Source organism: Sciurus vulgaris (assembly GCF_902686455.1).
Source record: "Sciurus vulgaris genome assembly, chromosome: 4".
NCBI classification, from domain to species: domain Eukaryota; kingdom Metazoa; phylum Chordata; class Mammalia; order Rodentia; family Sciuridae; genus Sciurus; species Sciurus vulgaris.
Genome location: NC_136464.1, coordinates 25741401 through 25758868, shown reverse-complemented (window position 1 = coordinate 25758868; position 17468 = coordinate 25741401). Strand labels below are relative to the sequence as shown.

The 17468-nt window shown below is 52.7% G+C and overlaps 1 protein-coding gene across 4 annotated transcripts in view; it reads left to right on the top strand.

Moving 5' to 3' along the window:
- NEURL1 (neuralized E3 ubiquitin protein ligase 1) overlaps positions 1 to 17468 on the top strand; it is a 72302-nt gene that overhangs the window by 40707 nt on the left and 14127 nt on the right. For all 4 annotated transcript variants that reach the window (XM_079136325.1, XM_079136326.1, XM_079136324.1 and 1 more), the window contains exons 2-3: positions 8708 to 8949; positions 9295 to 9616. In XM_079136325.1, the coding sequence (XP_078992451.1) occupies positions 8708 to 8949; positions 9295 to 9616 (564 nt within the window). The remainder of the gene's footprint in view (positions 1 to 8707; positions 8950 to 9294; positions 9617 to 17468) is intronic.

Below are 17468 nucleotides of genomic sequence, written 5' to 3'. Positions count from 1 at the left end.
TGGTCATATTGTTGGTTGGGGCTGTAGCCTCGTCTGAAGGCTTGCCTGGAGGCAGCCATTTCCGTGCTTACCGTTATTGGCGTTCTTGGTTTCCCACCACATGCGCTTCTCCTTGGGGCTGCCTGTGGTATGGCAGTTGGCCTCCCCAGAGGGAGCAATTCCAGAGAGGCCAGAGAGAGTGACCTGATGGAAATGATGGTGTTTTTTAATAAGCTGGTCTTGGGAGTGACATGCCATGACTTCAGCTGTATTCTACTCTAGAAGTGAACTGTTGGGTCCAGCCCACACTGGGGGAGAAGGGGGCCACATGTGGGCATGAAGGCCGTGAGGAGGATGGGGATCAGTGGGGTCCCGGTAGGGGTGGCTTCCCACAGATTGGGATTGGGAGGGCAAGACAGGGTTGGACATGAAGAGTTTTTGGTGCAGTGTTTGATATACAAGAAAGATCAACACACCTCCTCTTTATTCCCTCCTTTTTTCCTAGCAAGTGGGTAACTTTTAAAGTTTCCTCCTTCTCCTCCTCCTCCTCCTTCTTCCTCTTTTTTTTTTTTTTTTCCACATCCCCAGTCCTTTTTATTTTTTGAGGCAGGGTCTTGCTAAGTTGCTGGGGCTGGTCTTGAACTTGGAATCCTCCTGTCTCAGCCTCCAGAGCCACTGGGATTACAGGCGTATGCCACTGCACCCGGCTGAAGTTTCTTGAGCCTGCACAGCTCTAGTCGGGGATGTGGCGTGGAATCTTGGTGCTGGGCAGAGAAGAAAGCTATTTTTTCTGTTTTCCAATCTCTTCACTGGCCACTAAAAAGGACAAAGCACAGAGTGGGTCCTCCCTGAACACCTGCCAGTTGCTCAGTAGGTGGAAGAATCAAACTGGCAATTCCTTCAATGGCTTTTTTTTTTTTTTTTTTTTTTTTTTTTTGCGGTGCTGGGGATCAAACCCAGGGACTTGTGCTTGCAACACAAGCACTCTACCAACTGAGCTATCTCCACAGGCCCCTTCAGTGGCTTTTGTTGAATACCTGCTATGTGCTCAGACCTAGGCATTGGGGAGACAGCAGTAGAAAAAAGATGATGATCTCTGCCCTCAGTAGGCTTACAGTTCATCAGGGGAACAGACAAGCACAAAGAACCTTGCACCCTTTCCCAGCCAGGAAGCGGAAGGGGGTCTGAGTGGTCTTTCTGAGCTCACATAAGGATGGTGTTATCTCGGACCATTCTGGATACAGAAGAGCCAAGTCAATGCAGTGCACACAGAGGCCCCCGGAGGATTTGGAGGAGCCAGGATTGAGAAAGACTGCTTAGTGATGGATGCTGAACTTGGAGGTGTAGAGGTCCCCACAGATCAAAGCAGCGCCCCTAACGAAGTCTGGGGGTCGGAGAGGAATTGAAGTCTGCAGGATAATCGAGAGAAGGGCAGGTGCCTGATGGGAAGGGGAAAGAAGGGTTTGCAGCTAAGAAATGGGGTTTGGCCACACCTGGAGGGTAGAGCAGTCAAAGGGTCCCTCGAGGAGACCAGGAGGCTCACTTTCACTCAGCTTTGCCATCACCCTGTCATCCAAGTCCCCTCCCAATTGCCCTCCTGTCTCCAGTCAGGGGCCCCCGCCCTTTCTCTCAAATTCTTTTTTTTTTTTTTTATTTTTTTTTATTTTAGGTGGACACGATACCTTTATTTTATTTACTTACATTTATGTGGTGCTGAGAATCAAACCCAGTGCCTCACACATGCTAGGCAAGTGCTTTACCACTGAGCCACAATCACAGCTTTCTCTCAAATTCTTTACCCCAGAGGGAGCCCTGTTTAATTAATGCACACAATGTAGTCCACATGGGGACTGTCCTGGCAATTTGAGATTAGGGTGTTTGGAATAAAATAAGACTACAGTTGTCTGGCCTCCCACTGGGCTGAAATGAGCTGATCATTTCCTACGGTGGTAGTTGTTGCATTTATTTTTTAAAAATGACATGTTGAGGTCAGGTATTAAAATTTGCAAAATTCTTTTGCACCTACGAACTCAGTGGATCTGCACAACAACCCGGAGAGGGGGTCAGAGCAGCTACGATGAGTCAGAGAAAGAATTCAAAGTCCAGAGAGGCGAAGCAACTTGGCCAAAGTCACATAGCGAATCTGTGGCCAGTGAGGGTTTGAATCAGGGCCTCCTGCCTCTAATGCTCAGGTTCTTGGCCCTGCTCCATTATCCAGAAAGGGAGACAAGCCTCCTTCATAGGAGATGGGAATGACAAGGACTGCACCGCATTCAGTCATGAGCGAAGGGCAAAGTGATCTCAAAAGCAGTCGGCCTCAGCTGGGCCTTAACTTAGGTGGGCTTTTCAGATACTTGGTGGGGCAGGGAGAATGGTCCCCGTCATTGCGTGGAGGTAGGACAGGATGGAGCGATGTAACTTATGATAATAATCATAATAAAATAACAGCAGCCACTTCCTGAGTTTTACAGACAGCATCTCCTTTACTGCTCACAAGAATCCCATAAAGAAGGTCTGCTGTGACTCCACGTTACCGATGAGAAAACAAGGCTCCCGGAGGTTTCCCAGTGGAAGAAGGAGCTGCTGGGCTGGGAGGCAGTCAGGCCTGGGTCCAGGTCCTGGGCTCTTCACTGACTGGGTGACCTTGACATGAAACTTAGCTTCTGAGGGCTGTGTCAGAGTGACAATGGGAAAAAGTCAAGACACCCTGCCTGTTGAGCCATGCAGGGGTTGGGCACTGTCATGGGGGTTAGTGCCACTGCCTAGTTGGGTGGTGATCTTCCTCCCTGTTTCTCCTTGGTGACCAGGCTGGACGTGAGGGCTCTCCAGTGGTTCTGGGGCAGAGCTTGGTCACTCTGGAGGCTGTGTGTGTGTGTGTGTGTGTGTGTGTGTGTGTGTGTGTTCAGGCTTCTCCCTTGGGACCCCACCAGGGCCAGGAATGTGATCTGGAGCTGGCAAGGGTCACCCCGAGGGCTGGCCAGGCTTGTGTCTGGCATCTCATACATGCCCTGGAGGACAGGGGCCATGGGGGTGAGTTTCCATGTGTCAGCTGCAGCTTTGCCTGAGCAGGGTCCCCTGGGGCTCCTGAGAAGCTAGTAAAGCTCTCACAAGGGGTCCCTCTCTGGGGACTCTGCTGAAGCCAGATGTCATGACTCAGGGTCCACTCAGGGTCCCTGGCCTTTGGTGGACTAGTTGTGCAGCCACATGCCCACCACCCTGAGGCCCTTTACACCTGCTCCATGCAGCCTGTCCCCAGGGCCTATGATCTTGGACTCCTAGGGAAATGAACTCTAGTATCAGGTGCTGCAGAGGGTAAAGGACTGTGGACATGGCATTGGAAGACCAGTGCTAAGGTCCCAGTTTTGCCACAGAATTGCTGTGTGACCTCAAGCAAGTTGCTTAACTAGCCTAAGTTACAACTTACTCATCCATAGAATGGGGACCACCAGGGGTCATGTCAAAGTGCAGGGAGGAAATTGGATGGTGTAGGGAAGGAGCCCTGCCTCCGGCTGCCCGCTCTGGACTCTCTATGCAGAGTTGTGCTCAGGTTAATTCCCACATTGCTTCCTGTCCTGCTCCCATGGATTTTAGCAGAAACAGAGACTTAGGTGGCAGTCATCCTGATCAGGACCAGCGCTTCAGCTGACATGGTCATCCATGAGAACAGCATACCCCAGGAGTGTTCAGGACCCAGCCTATGTGGCCGTACATAGTGGCCCCGATTCAAAAGAGAATTGATAGGAACTGAACTACGTTTGTAACAACAGAGTGGACAGGAAAGGACTGACCCCAGGGATGCTGATTTCTGAGGCAGGATTTGCAGTTCAGGGGGTTCGGGGACTCCCCTGAGTCCAGAGGCTGCGGGGTCAGGGGTGCAGCTAGAACCTGCCAGGCGGTAGGAGCCCATGGTCCAGGGGTAGGAGATGCCCAGCAGACATCACACAGACAGCTTGAGCTCAGAGAGAAGGGGGTCAGGAACAGCTCCTCCAGGCAGGCCTGACCTCTGTGGCTGTCCCAATGGCCTAGGAGACCTCGTTATAGGAAGAGGGCACGTGGGACTTCTCAGACTTTTGCAACTGCTAAAGTGCTGTCTCTCCACACCTACGAGGGGCAGGGAACAGCACCCATTTCATTTCAGAGATGTGGAAGGGACTTACAATTAAGGGTTAGAATCGCAGGTCCAACTCAGCTTTGGGGTCTTCTGTGAGATGATCCAGATCGTAGCACTGGGGTGGGGTGGTGGGAGTGCCTTGGTGGTCAGAAACACCAGCCTCTCCTCTCTCCATCCCTGTGAAGACCTGGCTTCTTAGTTGTTGATTTTTAATTGAAGCATAATGTATATGCAATGAAATGCATCCTTTTAAAGTGTTCCATTTGTTTGGACACATGGGTGAGTTGCGTAACTACTACCACAATCAAGACAGAGAACAATTCTGTCATCGAGAAAGCTTCCTTTATGCCCCCGTGGGGTCAGATCTCTTCCCTTCCCCCAAACACACTGATCTCTACCTCTCTGCTTCTGCCTTTTCCTGAATGTCACAGTATCTGGTGTCTCTCGCTTGGCATGCTTTTGAGTTGGGCCTTGTGTGTGTCTGTGTTGTCATCACTGCTTTTCTTGCAGAGCAGTAGTCGAATGCACCGCATTTCCTTGATCTGTTCAGAGTTGAAGGTTATTGAATTGTTTCCAGTTTGGGGTCATTTGCATAAGGTGGCTATACATTGTGTGCAGGTCATCGTGTGGATGTGCTTTCATTTCTCTTGGGGAATTGCCCAGAAGTGCCAGTGCTTTGTCGTATGGGAGGTGTGTGACTTTATTAGAAACAGCCAACCTGTTTTCCACACTGGATGCCCCTGGCTGCATCCCACTGGCCGTGGATGAGGGCTGAGAACATGTTTTGCATCTCTGTGTTTTGGTGGCTACATGATCTTGTGGAGGCAGCTTAATAGAATGTGCTCCATGGCATGATTTTAGGGGGTACCTGGTGAACTTTTTTTTTCATGTTTATAAGTTATGACTGTATTTTAATGTGCATTTTAAAAATGTACCCAGAACACAAAAACCCACGATTTCTTGGCTATTAAAAGCTTAGTAGCTAAACGAGAGTCCTGGAGTCAGATTGCTGGGTTTGGCTCTCAGATCCACTTCTTGCCTCTTGTGTGACCTCTGACAAGCCATATAATCTTCCAAGGCTTAAATTGTCATCAGTAAAATGGGTTGATAATGTCCCTTCCTACTTCATAAGTTTGGTGTGAGGGCAAAATTTGTTTAGGTAAAACTCCCAGTTCAGAGCTTGGCATGTGACTGCCATGATCATTAGCTACATTTGGTCTGTGTATGATGGGCTTGTGTTTTTTGTGTGTTTGTACAGCCACATGTACACGAACACATGCATATCAATAGTACCTGTCAACATTGGGTCCTGGTCACAGGATGAGGAAGAGGGATGAGCCCTTCTTCCTCTGGTGTGGCTTTGGGTTGGGATGGCCTTTGTGTTCTCACAGGTGTGTGTGTACCATGAGTGGGGTTTTTGGAGACCACATGTCTCAGTGTAGGTTGTGCCCCCAGGACCAGGGTATCCTATGCCCACCTTCTGCATTTGCTCTGCTGTCATTCAAGATGTGGACCATGTGCTGTCCCTGCTCCACTCTCTACCCACTACCCAACCCTGGAATTGGCAGGGGATCTGTGCTCCTGGGTCCTCCCTGTGGAAGGGAAGCCCTGGGGAATGTCCTTTCAGGGCCTGGATCTCGGGGTCCTAGGCATCTCCACCATATTTGCTCAGATCCAGTATTTTCTGAACTTTTACCCAGAACCCCAGGACTCCAACAGGGATGGGTAGGAAGGAGAGGAAATGTTTTGAAGGAAGCTGAGGCCCTGTGAGTGGTCTATGAGCTCTGGTTGGAGGAATGGGGAGTAAGGACCCTAAAGGAGAAGCTCCACTTGGTAGCTCAGCGGGCTTTGAACACTACTCTATTGGCTGGGAGCAATGACGCAGGCCTGTAATGGTGCAGGGACTTGGGTGGCTGAGGCAGGAGGATCCCAAGTTTGACGTCAGCCTCAGCAACTTAACAAGGCCCTAAGCAACCTAACAAGACCCAGTCTCAAAAAAATAAGAAGGCCGGGGATGTCGCTTAGTTGTAAAATGTCCTGGGTTTAATCCTTAGGATACCACTCCCCTGAAAAAAACCAGCTTGCCTTATTGAGGTATATTTGCCATTCACTAAACTGCACACACGTGAAGTGTATGATGTGGTGTTTTAACATGTATACTTGCCGGTGCGGTGGTGCACGCCTGTAATCCCAGGGCTCAGGAGGCTGAGACAGGAGGATCTTGAGTTCAAAGCCAGCCTCAGTAATAGCAAGGCGCTAAGCAACTCAGTGAGACCCTGTCTCTAAATAAAACACAAAAAATAGGACTGCGGATGTGGCTCAGTGGTCGAGTGCCCCTGAGTTCAATCCCTGGTACCAAGAAAAATAAACAAATAAATAAAATAAAGAAAAGAAAAGAAAAAGAAAAAAACATGTATACACCTATGAAATCACCACCACCACTGGGATGATGAGCATGTCACCTCCAAATGCTGCCTTCTGCTCCTTGGTGATCCCTCCGGTACCCCCTGCTGCCCCAGACACCCACTTTCCTGCTTTTGATTGCCATAGCTTGGTTTGTCCTTCCTGGGATGTGATAAAAATGGGACAGAGTGGAGGGAGAGGAAGGCTTGTGAAGGGAGCAGAGTTTCTGCGGGGGCTCTGGGGAGTGCGTGCTGTTTTTAAACCGGCTTGTTTCACCCTGCGTAATTATTTTACACTTCGTCCGCGTCATCATTCGTGTCTGCAGCTGGTTGCTTTTGACCACCGAGTACTAGTCCCTTACACAGATGCTCCCTGCTCTGTTATCCGTTCACACAGCAGGAGTTTTCTTTCCCCTTTATACATTCTTTTCTAATCTGGATACATCCCTAGACGGTGTGAAAAGCTCCCTTTCGCCAGCAGGTCTTTTTTGAAACCAAGAGTCAAGCTGTGTCTGAGGCGGCCTGAGCCCAGTGGGCACCTTTTCCAGGCAGCGCACCCTCTGCCCTTCACCCCAGCTGTCTCCTTCCTGGAGTGACCTCCCTTCCCCTGCACTATCCAGAGTTCATTGACTTCTTCCAGGAAGCTTCCTGCTGTCTGGGGCTCTCTGAGCAATTCCAGCCCTGGCAGCCTGACGGCTCTCAAAGACCTTGTGCTGTTTGGCAGTTCCAGAACGTCTTGTCTCCTTGGTGAGAGCAGGGTGAGCCTTCCTCGTGCCACCCCACCCTCAGGCCTGGCATGCAGGAAGCTGCTCCAGACAGGCCTCAAGAACTGTGCACAGGAGATGACTGGTCCTGGGCTATGGAAGCAGGTGCCTGGGGCCCTCTGAGAAGGAGGGAGCAAAAAATGCAAAGAGATGCAAAGTGGTGAAACCAAAGCCAGCCGCCTGGACAGAGGTCCCTGCCTGCTGCCTCCCAGGTTCCTCTTTCCTCCCCCTCCCCTGTTAGGAGTGGAAGGGTCCTGGCAGACCTAAGGCGGAAGTGGCTCTTTGCATTATTAAATTCCTGTCTCGGAGGAACTAAAATTTGAAACATCCCAGAAGACCCCAGTCACCTTTTGAGGCTCTGAACTTCTCTACCTCCTTCTTCCCTGTCCTCAGTGTCTCTGTTTCCTTAAGATGACAAAATGGACAGGTACTCCAATTCCTGAAGGACTAGTGGGGGTAGCTCCTGGGGAGGAATTGAGGGCCCCTAGCCCCCAGTCCATGTAGTAATGCTGCCCAGCTGCTGATGCTTGTCTTAAAGTCAGGGACAAAGGCCACCCCCTGTGCCAGAGGGGGAAATGTCTTCTCCAGAGTCACACAGCCAGTGAGTGACGGACACAGATGCCCGACACCTAGTCCTGTGCTCCTTCCTCTTCCTGCCCCGACTCCTGAATGCCAACCACAACAGTTTGTAAAGTGTCTGCTCCTCAGCCAAGCCCTGCCCCTTCTCCATCCCATTTTCTAGAGCTGTCTATGGAAGAAAGCACCATGCCTTTCTATCAGCCCGGGCAGCAGAGAGCAGGGGAAGCCTGGCCTGGGGTGGAGGCGGCCCTGAGGGAGGAGCGCCATGGTAGACACGTGCTGGTCTGATGCTGCAGAGACCCTTTCTTCCTGCCTGCAGTGTCCCCCATGGTCAAGCCAGCCCAGCCCCAATGTCGCCTCCATTCAGCTCCTCCCCCAGGAGGCCTTCCTGAGAAGTGACCTGCCTTTTGGTCCTTTTGGTGTTTATCACCATGTGCTATGGCAACACAGTGTCCATGTCTGCCTCCCTTTCTGGACTTGTGGCTTCAGGAGGACAGGATCCACGGGTGTTTCATGTCTGTAGCTCCAGTGCCTAGGATGGAGCTTGGTTTTCAGTGAAGGATATAAATCAGTGAATGGCGGTGCGCATGGCTGTGTGGGTGGGCAGTCGCTCGATGGTGTTAAGCACAAGAGGGCGGATGGCAGTGGATAATGAACCAATAAAGGATGATGGGAGAAGGTGACCTGGGAGACTGTGGCCGGTGGAAGCAGGAGAGGACAGTGGTAAAAGTGGCCATGGTGGAGGGTGGCAGCCACGGTGGAAATACTGGGTGACGCGAGATGTCTGCTTATGCCCTAGCCCTCCCCTGGGGTCCCTGGTCTGGTTCTCAGACCTGTGAAGTTCTCTGACGCTGTGGCCTGTTCCTTTGCAGATTCCATCGGGGGCCCCTTCCCCGTCACTTCTCACAGATGCCACCACAAGCAGAAGCACTGCCCACCAGGGCTACCCGGCGGGGGGCTCCCGGCCACGCCGCTGCTCTTCCACCCACACACCAAGGGCTCCCAGATCCTCATGGACCTCAGCCACAAGGCCGTCAAGAGGCAGGCCAGCTTCTGCAACGCCATCACCTTCAGCAACCGCCCCGTGCTCATCTATGAGCAAGTCAGGCTAAAGGTGGGCCCGCCCCGTACCCCCTGCTCCTCCAACCCTCCCCACAGCCAGGGTCTGCCGTTGGCACCATTAGCACCCCGTCCCTTGGCTTTCCTTTCCGCTGCCACCCTTCTGTCTCTTCCCTACTTCTTTCCCAGCCTTCCTTTGTGACAAAGGAGGAGCGGGGCTGGGAGTGGCCACAGGGAACCTGTCTCTGCCCAGCCCTGAGGCGGCTCCCGGGGGAGGGAGAAGAGCAGGCTGCAGGAGACCCTGGAGGCCTGGGGAGGGTGGTCTGCAGAGAAAGGTGCCCTCCCTCCCCCGTCTGTCTGAAGGGGGAGTGGCTGGGCTGAGGCCACCCCCTGCCACCAGATCACCAAGAAGCAGTGCTGCTGGAGCGGGGCCCTGCGGCTGGGCTTCACGAGCAAGGACCCTTCCCGCATCCACCCGGACTCACTCCCCAAGTACGCCTGCCCCGACCTGGTGTCCCAGAGTGGCTTCTGGGCCAAGGCGCTGCCTGAGGAATTTGCCAATGAGGGCAACATCATTGCCTTCTGGGTGGACAAGAAGGGCCGCGTCTTCTACCGCATCAACGACTCGGCAGCCATGCTCTTCTTCAATGGGGTCCGCACGGCCGACCCACTCTGGGCCCTGGTGGATGTCTACGGCCTCACGCGGGGCGTCCAGCTGCTCGGTGAGTGTCCACTCCCCCTGGTCCCTGAGGGGTCTCAGTCTCAGGCGCTGGACCTGATGCTTGCTCAATGCCATCAGGCATGGGGACTTCCCCTCCCCAACTTGGTAGCAGTCCCGGGACTGAGGGGCTCCGGGGCAGCTCTGGGGGCCTTCGTGTGACTACAGAGAGCTCTCCTCCTCTCTGCCACAGCTCTGGCCAGTGAGACCAGGGTGAGATCCCTCCCCTCTGTAGCCCCTCAGGTTGTGCCTCTGAGCAGGGTACAACCTTTGCCATCAGAAATAGCAGCCTTGAGATTCCCACCTGAAAAAGTGATGAATGTTAATCATAGTAGCCATAGTTTATAGGGGTCTTCCTGGATGCCAGACACTTCATGATTGCCCGTCCTCATCACAGCTCTGGGAAACAGACTCCATTATTGAGCCGGTAGAGGCAGAGACTGAAGTTCAGGAAGGTTGAGTCACGAGGCCGGTGGTTGGGGAGCCAGTGCTCAGCACTGAGTTTGCAGCTCCAGTGTGAGCTCTTAGCTCTTAGCTGGGCTCCAGCCCCATCTAAATGCTTTTTGCAGGGAGATTGGGTAAAAGAGATGGAGCAGGAAGCAGAAGACACTGGGTGGGGGCCAGGAGAGGCCAAGACTCTCCAGTTACCTCCAGGCTCCTAGTTAGCCTCTTGCAGGGAGAAGACAGACAGACTGCCAGGGTTGGGGGTGGCTAGGAGAAGGATCATCAGAGGTGGCCTGGAGCACTAAGGTACAGACTTCCCTGCCATAGCACTCCTGCCAGGACTGGAAGGGACTTCAGAGAATCTCAACTTTCCTAGGGTCACACAGTGAATTGGTGGTGGGGGGAAGAGCCAGTTCCTGATTCCGAGTCCGGGATCTTTCCCACCTTGCTGTACTTGTGCAAATGTATGTGACCGTGTGCAATAGACTTTGTGTGCAGACCACTCACTGGTGAACTGTCTCTGTCCCTGGGCAGAGCCTACTCGAGTGAGACAGCTTCCTCGTTGTAAAATGGTTTGGTGGGAAGGCAGTGAGCAAGTGTCCCCCAGTCCTGGGTACCACGTGTTTGCCCAGCCAGCCCTGCTCCTGCTTCCATCATCCCCACGCCTTCCCCTTGCAGGGAGAAACCAGTGGAGGTGGTTCAGACCCGTTCCCTGCCCCCTCTTCTGAAGTCAAAGCATAGAAACAGTGAAACTTTTTCTTGAGTAAAGAGACAGTGAAAGTAAAAACAAAGAAATGAGTAATCACCAGAAGCCTGTGTGTTGAGTCCTGAACATCAGAAGGTTGTTTTTATTAACTCACAGTTTGGGAACTTTCTGTTTCTCAAGTCAATAAAAGTGTTTCTGCATTCATGCAGACATGTTGAAAGCTGGAAACGGGCAGTTCCAGGTGTCAGTGACTGAAGGAGGATGCCCAGGCTGACTGACGGTAGTCTGCTCCCCACTCCCGCTCTGACCTGGGTGCACCTGCGAGACCTTCTCTGGCAGGAGAGCAGCAGTGATGTGGCTGAGCTAGAGACAGGCCCAGGTTGGGTCCTGGTCTCATTTCATGCCATGGGTGGGACTCAGTTTCCTCATCTGTACAATGGAGCAGTAGGAATGACCCTGGGGTTCTTTTGAAGAGCGGGCTGATGAGGAATAACTGACACAGCCACCGTCACCCATCCTGGGGAAGGCAGTGCTTACCCCAAGGTTAAATGAGCATCTTCTTGCTGCTCTGGTGTCCTCAAGGCAGCTGGGTCCCAAAGCTTGCGTCTAAGCTCCAGCCTGGCCACTCCTGTCTAAGTCTCAGTCTTCTCCTCTGTAAAGGGGCTGTGAATTCTGTGACTTAGCCCTGGGTTCTGTCACATGATGGAAGATGGAGAATGTCTCTTCTCTTGAGAAATTCATGGTCTTGTTGGCAGGGAAGGTAGGATGCAGTGCTCTTGCGTTTCCCTAAGCAAAATTTCTTCCTCAGTCCCCACTCTGGCTTGAAGGCCAAATGCAAAAGCTGCCTCCTCCCTGAACGGTTCCCCAGGAACGCTCTTCTCCATCCTGTCCCACCACCTGGGGGCTGCGATTTTTGCAGTACCGAGATCTCTGCTGAACCAAGATCCAGTTACGTGTCTCTTCTTCCACAACAGAGAGGGCCCTGAGGGAGGCACCCATGTCTTACCCAGCCACGCTCCTCTCCTCTTAGCTGGGCCTGAGACGATGCTAAGTAATATATGCAGAGAGGGGAGAGTGGGGAGATGGATAGGAGGATGGGGGACTGGTTAGCTAAGGAACAGAGGGGGTGGATGGTGGGAAGACAGAGTAGACCAGCCCACAGACAGCCCTGGGCTTGCTTGTCAGGTAGGAAGACAGACCCTGCAGACACAATCAAGGCATAACCAAGAGGGTAGTAAATCCTGAACGCTGCGGCCCTAGATCCCTTCCAGCGATGCTTTCCATCTGGGCAGCTCCTTTAACCTCTCAGCAGCAGACCCGGAAGGGAGTGTTTTTTATCCCCATTTGGTAGAGAGAAAACTGAGGCCCAAGAGGACCTGGCTTGCCCACATAGGGATGTGGCAGAGCTGGGACTTGAACTGGGTCCTCCAGCAGCTTTCAACATAAAAGGAAGCAGGAAGTCAGAGGAGGCTGAGGTCAGGAGGCTGAGGTCAGAGGAGGCTGAGGTCTGTGAGGGAGGGTGGAGTCCAGGAGGCCTTCTCAGGAGAGGATATTTGGACTGGGCCTGTCTGTTCCAGGAGGCTCTGGACAAGTGGGAATGAAGGGGAACATGCCAGGTGACATGGGGCTTCTGACCTCCAGGGGTTGAGGGGCGGGGTCCTGAAGGATAATCAGCAGGGCCTCACTCTGGGGCCACAGCCCATGCAGAGGGGCCTGGTCTGGCCCCGCTCCCCTTCTTTGACTTTCAGTGGGTTGGTGGGGGTAGTGCTGTTGCCTCCAGGTCGCCCAGCAGGCAGGCTCCTATGCACCCTGATAAGGTGAGGCCCCAGCTGATTCCCGTCCTGCCTATATCACCATAATCCCTGGGCATTTTCAAACACTGATTATGGCCCCTAAATTCAATTCGCGGATTAAAATATCTCTTCATTTTGTTCCTTCTAAATTGATTGTTGTGTGTACGTGAAAAAGGGAGAGAGAGAAGAGAGGAGAGGGAGTGAGCCATCCAGGGGACCTGAGGGGGCCTGCTGCAGGCTCTCTTCCTTCTTCAGTGCTCCCTGACCCCCAGGCATGCCAGTGGCCCTGTATAGATAGACTCAGGGTCAATTTCCCTCCCTCTCCTTTTCTTTCCCCTCTTGTCCCTTCCCCATTGCCTGCCACGTCACTACATCTGTATCTTCCAGCCCCCCGCTTCAATTCTGATCCCATGAGCTCCTCTTGCTTTTTCCTGTGCTCCCTTCCTAGCGGTTGTCTCTTTTGAACAAAGTTGTGCCCTGTCTCGGTGGCTTTGAGGACAGGCCAGTCTTTCCAGTGCCTGATCTTTAGGGATATCCTGCCAGTCCTGCACCTGTCCTCTCCTGCCTCTGGAACCAAAGCCCTTTACACCTCACCTGGCCTGTGTCTTATCCTCAGGTCAGAGGTGTCCTGGGGTGCCTGGCACATGGCAGGTGTGCACACAGTAGGTTTGCAAGCTAAGCCTGGTCTGGCCATGGATGTCCCAGTCCTGGGACAGAGTGAAGGCAGAGGCTGGTGTCCCTGCCTGCCTTGATGGTGATCCAGGCCCCTGCTGGTGTCCATGCCAGGCCCGACAGGCCAGCTTCAGGCCTTCTAGGCCGTCTCCCCCTCATGCTAGGCTCAGCGATCATCCTCTTTCCTCCAGCCTCCCTGGTCCAGGCTGGTATCTCCAAGAATAACAGCTTCCTACCTCCAGGAAGTAGGACCTGCCAGTGACTAAACAGACACAAGTTTTATGGGGTGATTAATACAAGGACAGATAAACTCCTATCCCAGTTTCCTGAGGTCTCTTTGCTCCTCTCCAAAACGTTAACTCCAGAAGAGCAGCTGTGGTCCTGTCAAAGGGCTGGTGAGCTTGGACCCACTCCTGGGGTGCTCCTGCGCATCCCCTGTGCCCACCACAGCTTTGGCACTATGCCAGGGTAGGGGGACACAAGAGCAGAAAACCTGGCCCCCTCCTTGAGGAGTTCTTACACTGGGGGACATGCCGTTTTTCAGTTAGATGTGACCTGAAGAGTGAAACTGTAGGGGTGCGGCTGGGGGGCAATCCAGAGGGACTTCTGGTAGGAGATGAGCTTCAAGTCAGGAACCCAAGGAGGTGAAAGAAATGGGGAAGAAGAATTAAGGTGGTTCAGGAGGGGCGTGTCCAGGCGCAGGGGTGGGAACGAGGGGAGCAGATGCTCGAGGGGAGACTGAAGTAGAAAGGTAGTGGCAACTTGTGGGCGAGGGTGTGCACAGGTGTGGCCGTGCGCAGGCAGCGCGGAGGAACGTTCGCCCAGCTTCTGTTCTGTCGAGTTGTTCCACAGGAGGAACTGAGGTTGACGGTAGAGAAGGACAGGGCCCAGATGTGGGGAGGCTTTCCCATCTGGTCAGAAGCCAGGCCAGGCCTGGAATCCGGATCTCCCAGGCAGATCTGGACATAGGGTCATGTGAGGGGACCTGTTGGCACCTGCACACCGTAGTGGTGGAGCTCAGGAGGGCATTAGGTGGGGACTTCCGGGGCTTGTGGCATTCCACTTCCCAGGTCTCGGTGAGGGACCCCCACCCCGGCCGAGGAGGGCGATGCGCCGAGACTCTCCAGTAGCCTTCCGAGGGCCAGGCTGCTGCTGAGCTGCTTCTCTGGGGGTGGGGGGAGGCGAGCCGGGTCTGCTGTGCTGCAACAAGAACCCCCTCCCCCCGGAGATAAAATCAGGGGTCAGGCTCCACCTGGGGTGTGTCTCAGCTTGGTGGCACTGAGACTGTGAGCAATGCCCCCTGCCATCTGCGACTTCTGCTTCTCAGGCTAAACCAATATTTACCCTCAGCCTTGGCTGTGAGGGACTAATAGATTAATAAGAGTTAAAGGCACCTGGGCTAGCCCTTGGAGTGGGGCAGCTGGGGTGCTGATATGTCCATCGCTGTTTCTTCTCCTTTGTCAATCTTCCTTTTTTTTTTCTTTTTTTTCTTCATTAAAAAATAATAATCTCAGGGCTGGGGCTGTAGCTCAGTTGGTAGAGTGCTTGCCTCGCAAACACAAGACCCTGGGTTCAAATCTCCAGCACCACAAAATAAATAAATAAATAAACATTTAAAAAAATAATAATAATCTCAGCCAGGTGCAGTGGCACATACCTGTAATCCCAGCGACTTGGGAGGCTGAGGCTGGAGGATCACAAGTTCAAAGCCAGCCTCAGCAACTCAGTGAGACCTTGTCTCAAAATAAAATTAAAAGGACTCAGGACATAGCAGCGGTAGGGTGGGAGAGGGCTTGCCTAGTATGCCCGAGGCCCTGGGCTCCATCCCAGCACTGGAAAAAAAAAATCTTGCTGTTCCTTCTGTTTCAGAGACTCTTCCAGAGTCTTCCTTTCTGCTCACTCCAAATTCTGCCAATTATATCAAGGCCACATGCCAAATCCTCCTCTCCTTCAGGAAACCTCTGACCTCCCCTGTTGCAGGTGACCCTTCCTCCTCTTGACCACCCAGAGCATGTGGAGGTCTACACAATCTAAGTTTTGCATCATGTATTGTCCTGCCCTCTGTATATAAAGAAAGTTATTATTGTACCCATTTTGTAGACAAGGAAACAGAGAGATCTGATACTGTGCCTGAGGTCACACAGCTGGTAGTTGGTAGAGATGAAATTTGAACCCAGCAGCCTGGGCTGCATTCCCTCCTAATGCCTCCAGATGTGAGTCCATCTGAGCTCCCTCTTATGTCTGTGGCCCTCCTGTGTCTTCCAGAACAAGGTGTGTGAGCACTCAAGGCAGGAAGGACATGCTGGGCACACAGGCCATCAGGGCCCCAGCAGTGCTGGCACAAGGAGGAGGGGCAGTGGGGTCCCAGGATGCCTGATTCGGTGCCAAGGGTGCATCTGCCTGCCTTGTATTCCCTGAGGGTTCCAGAGGGCTTCATCTGGCCCTTTGTGCGGATGCAGTGTGGCCCTCATCCCAACGCACAAGCACAGTGGAGCCATTTGTGGCCACCATCCCTGCCTACTTCTCACCTACTAAAATGGCAATTTCATATTTCCACCTAGTGTCTCTGGGGATGTAGTTCTGGGGACCTTTGAGAGATCTGGAGAGCTGTGGAACATGTCCATAGGGAGAGAGCTGGGCCTTGCAGTATTGGGGACAAAGCCCTCATTTCAGAAGCAGGAGAGAGACTGAATCAAGACTTGACATGGCTACTCACTAGCTGCGGGCAGTTTTTCTGTTTCCTTGTGTCTCAGCCTTCCTGTGTAGTATTTGGACATAATTATACATGCCCCACTTAACTCACAGTGTCATAGATTCCCAAGTATTTACAAAGTGGGAAGCATTATTGTCTTTGGGTTAAAAAGGAATACCTAATCTAATCTCCTCAGCCTCCTCCACCAAAAAGAGACAAACCCCTGAGCCAGTTCTCTAACTAGGAGGAAAACTGTGTGATCTAAATTGTTTCTTGGAACGAGTTTTCTGGTTCTCCAGCTGGGTTCCTTGGAACACTGGGGTTCCACAGAGGTATCTCTGGGGCAGCTGAGAAATACAGAGGGATGGTGAGGCAGGACTCCGCACCCATCTCCTAGACTTCAATTGGAGCCTTTGGTTCCCTTGGACAAAAATATTCTACTTTTTTTTGAAAAGAAAATTTGAGAACCACTAGACCAAATGATTCTGAGAATCTATAAGATCTTCTGGCTTGAAGATTCTATAAATCTAAGAGTCTGTAATTGTGAGCAATTTCGGAACTTTCCATCCTTCTTTCTGTGAGCCTCAGGAAGCTTGTTTGTTTCTCCTTGCTTCCCCGTGGTTGAGTTTAAAGGGAGAGGGTGGAGGCGGGTGTGGGTCTCGGGTGCTGCCCAGAAGAGTGGAGAAACCCCTCGTCCGTCCAAGCCACACACCCGCCCGCCCGGGCTCCTTCCCCTACCCATGCCAGATGCAGACCGGCAGGAGGATGTTTATGGAGACAGTAAATGGCCTGGCAGCGCCTTCCAAACAGGGGCTGGCAGATACTGGCCAGGCGGCCAAGCGGCTGCAAGCTGACCCGTGGTTAAAGATTATCCAGCGCTCCGGATGTGAGAATCCAAACAAACAGGACTCAGGGCTGATGGTGGGCCCTGCTTCAAAGGAAGCCCCTGTGCCAGTGCCAAGGCCCTGCCCTGGTTACCCCGCACTGCTGGCCTGGTGTGACAGAGCCGGGTGGTCCTCTGGGCCTGAGCTGGCCCCAGGGCCCTCCTCTGATTATTCTCCAGCATTTGCCAACAGTTTCCCATTGATGAGTCCAAACCCTGTCCTCCAGCCCAGGTCAAATCCTGCTTCTTCCAAGACTTTTCCCCCTGACCTCCTCCAAAACAGGGGACAAGACCTGGGCCTTAGCTAGAGATCTTTATTCCAAGGTGGGTATTTACCCTAAGAAGGAGATCAGAGGGAGCGCCACTGGTGATCTAGGACACATGGACCCATACAAGGAGTTTTTCTAACTGTCATTCAGACATAGGGTGAGTATAGGTAGCCTTGAGAGGTGGTGAGCTTCCTGTCCCCAGGGGCATCATAGCGAAGGCTGAGTGAGAACTTGCAGGGATAAACAGATTTCCTAATTTCTTAGTTCCTCAGTTCCTCTAAGGTCCTTCTAGTGGGAGATGCTATGACTCCTGTAACTAAATGTATTAAAATAACTTCATGGCTCTAAGCCTTGATTCTCCACTGGCTGATGGCCGTCCTAGGTTCCAAGTTCTGGC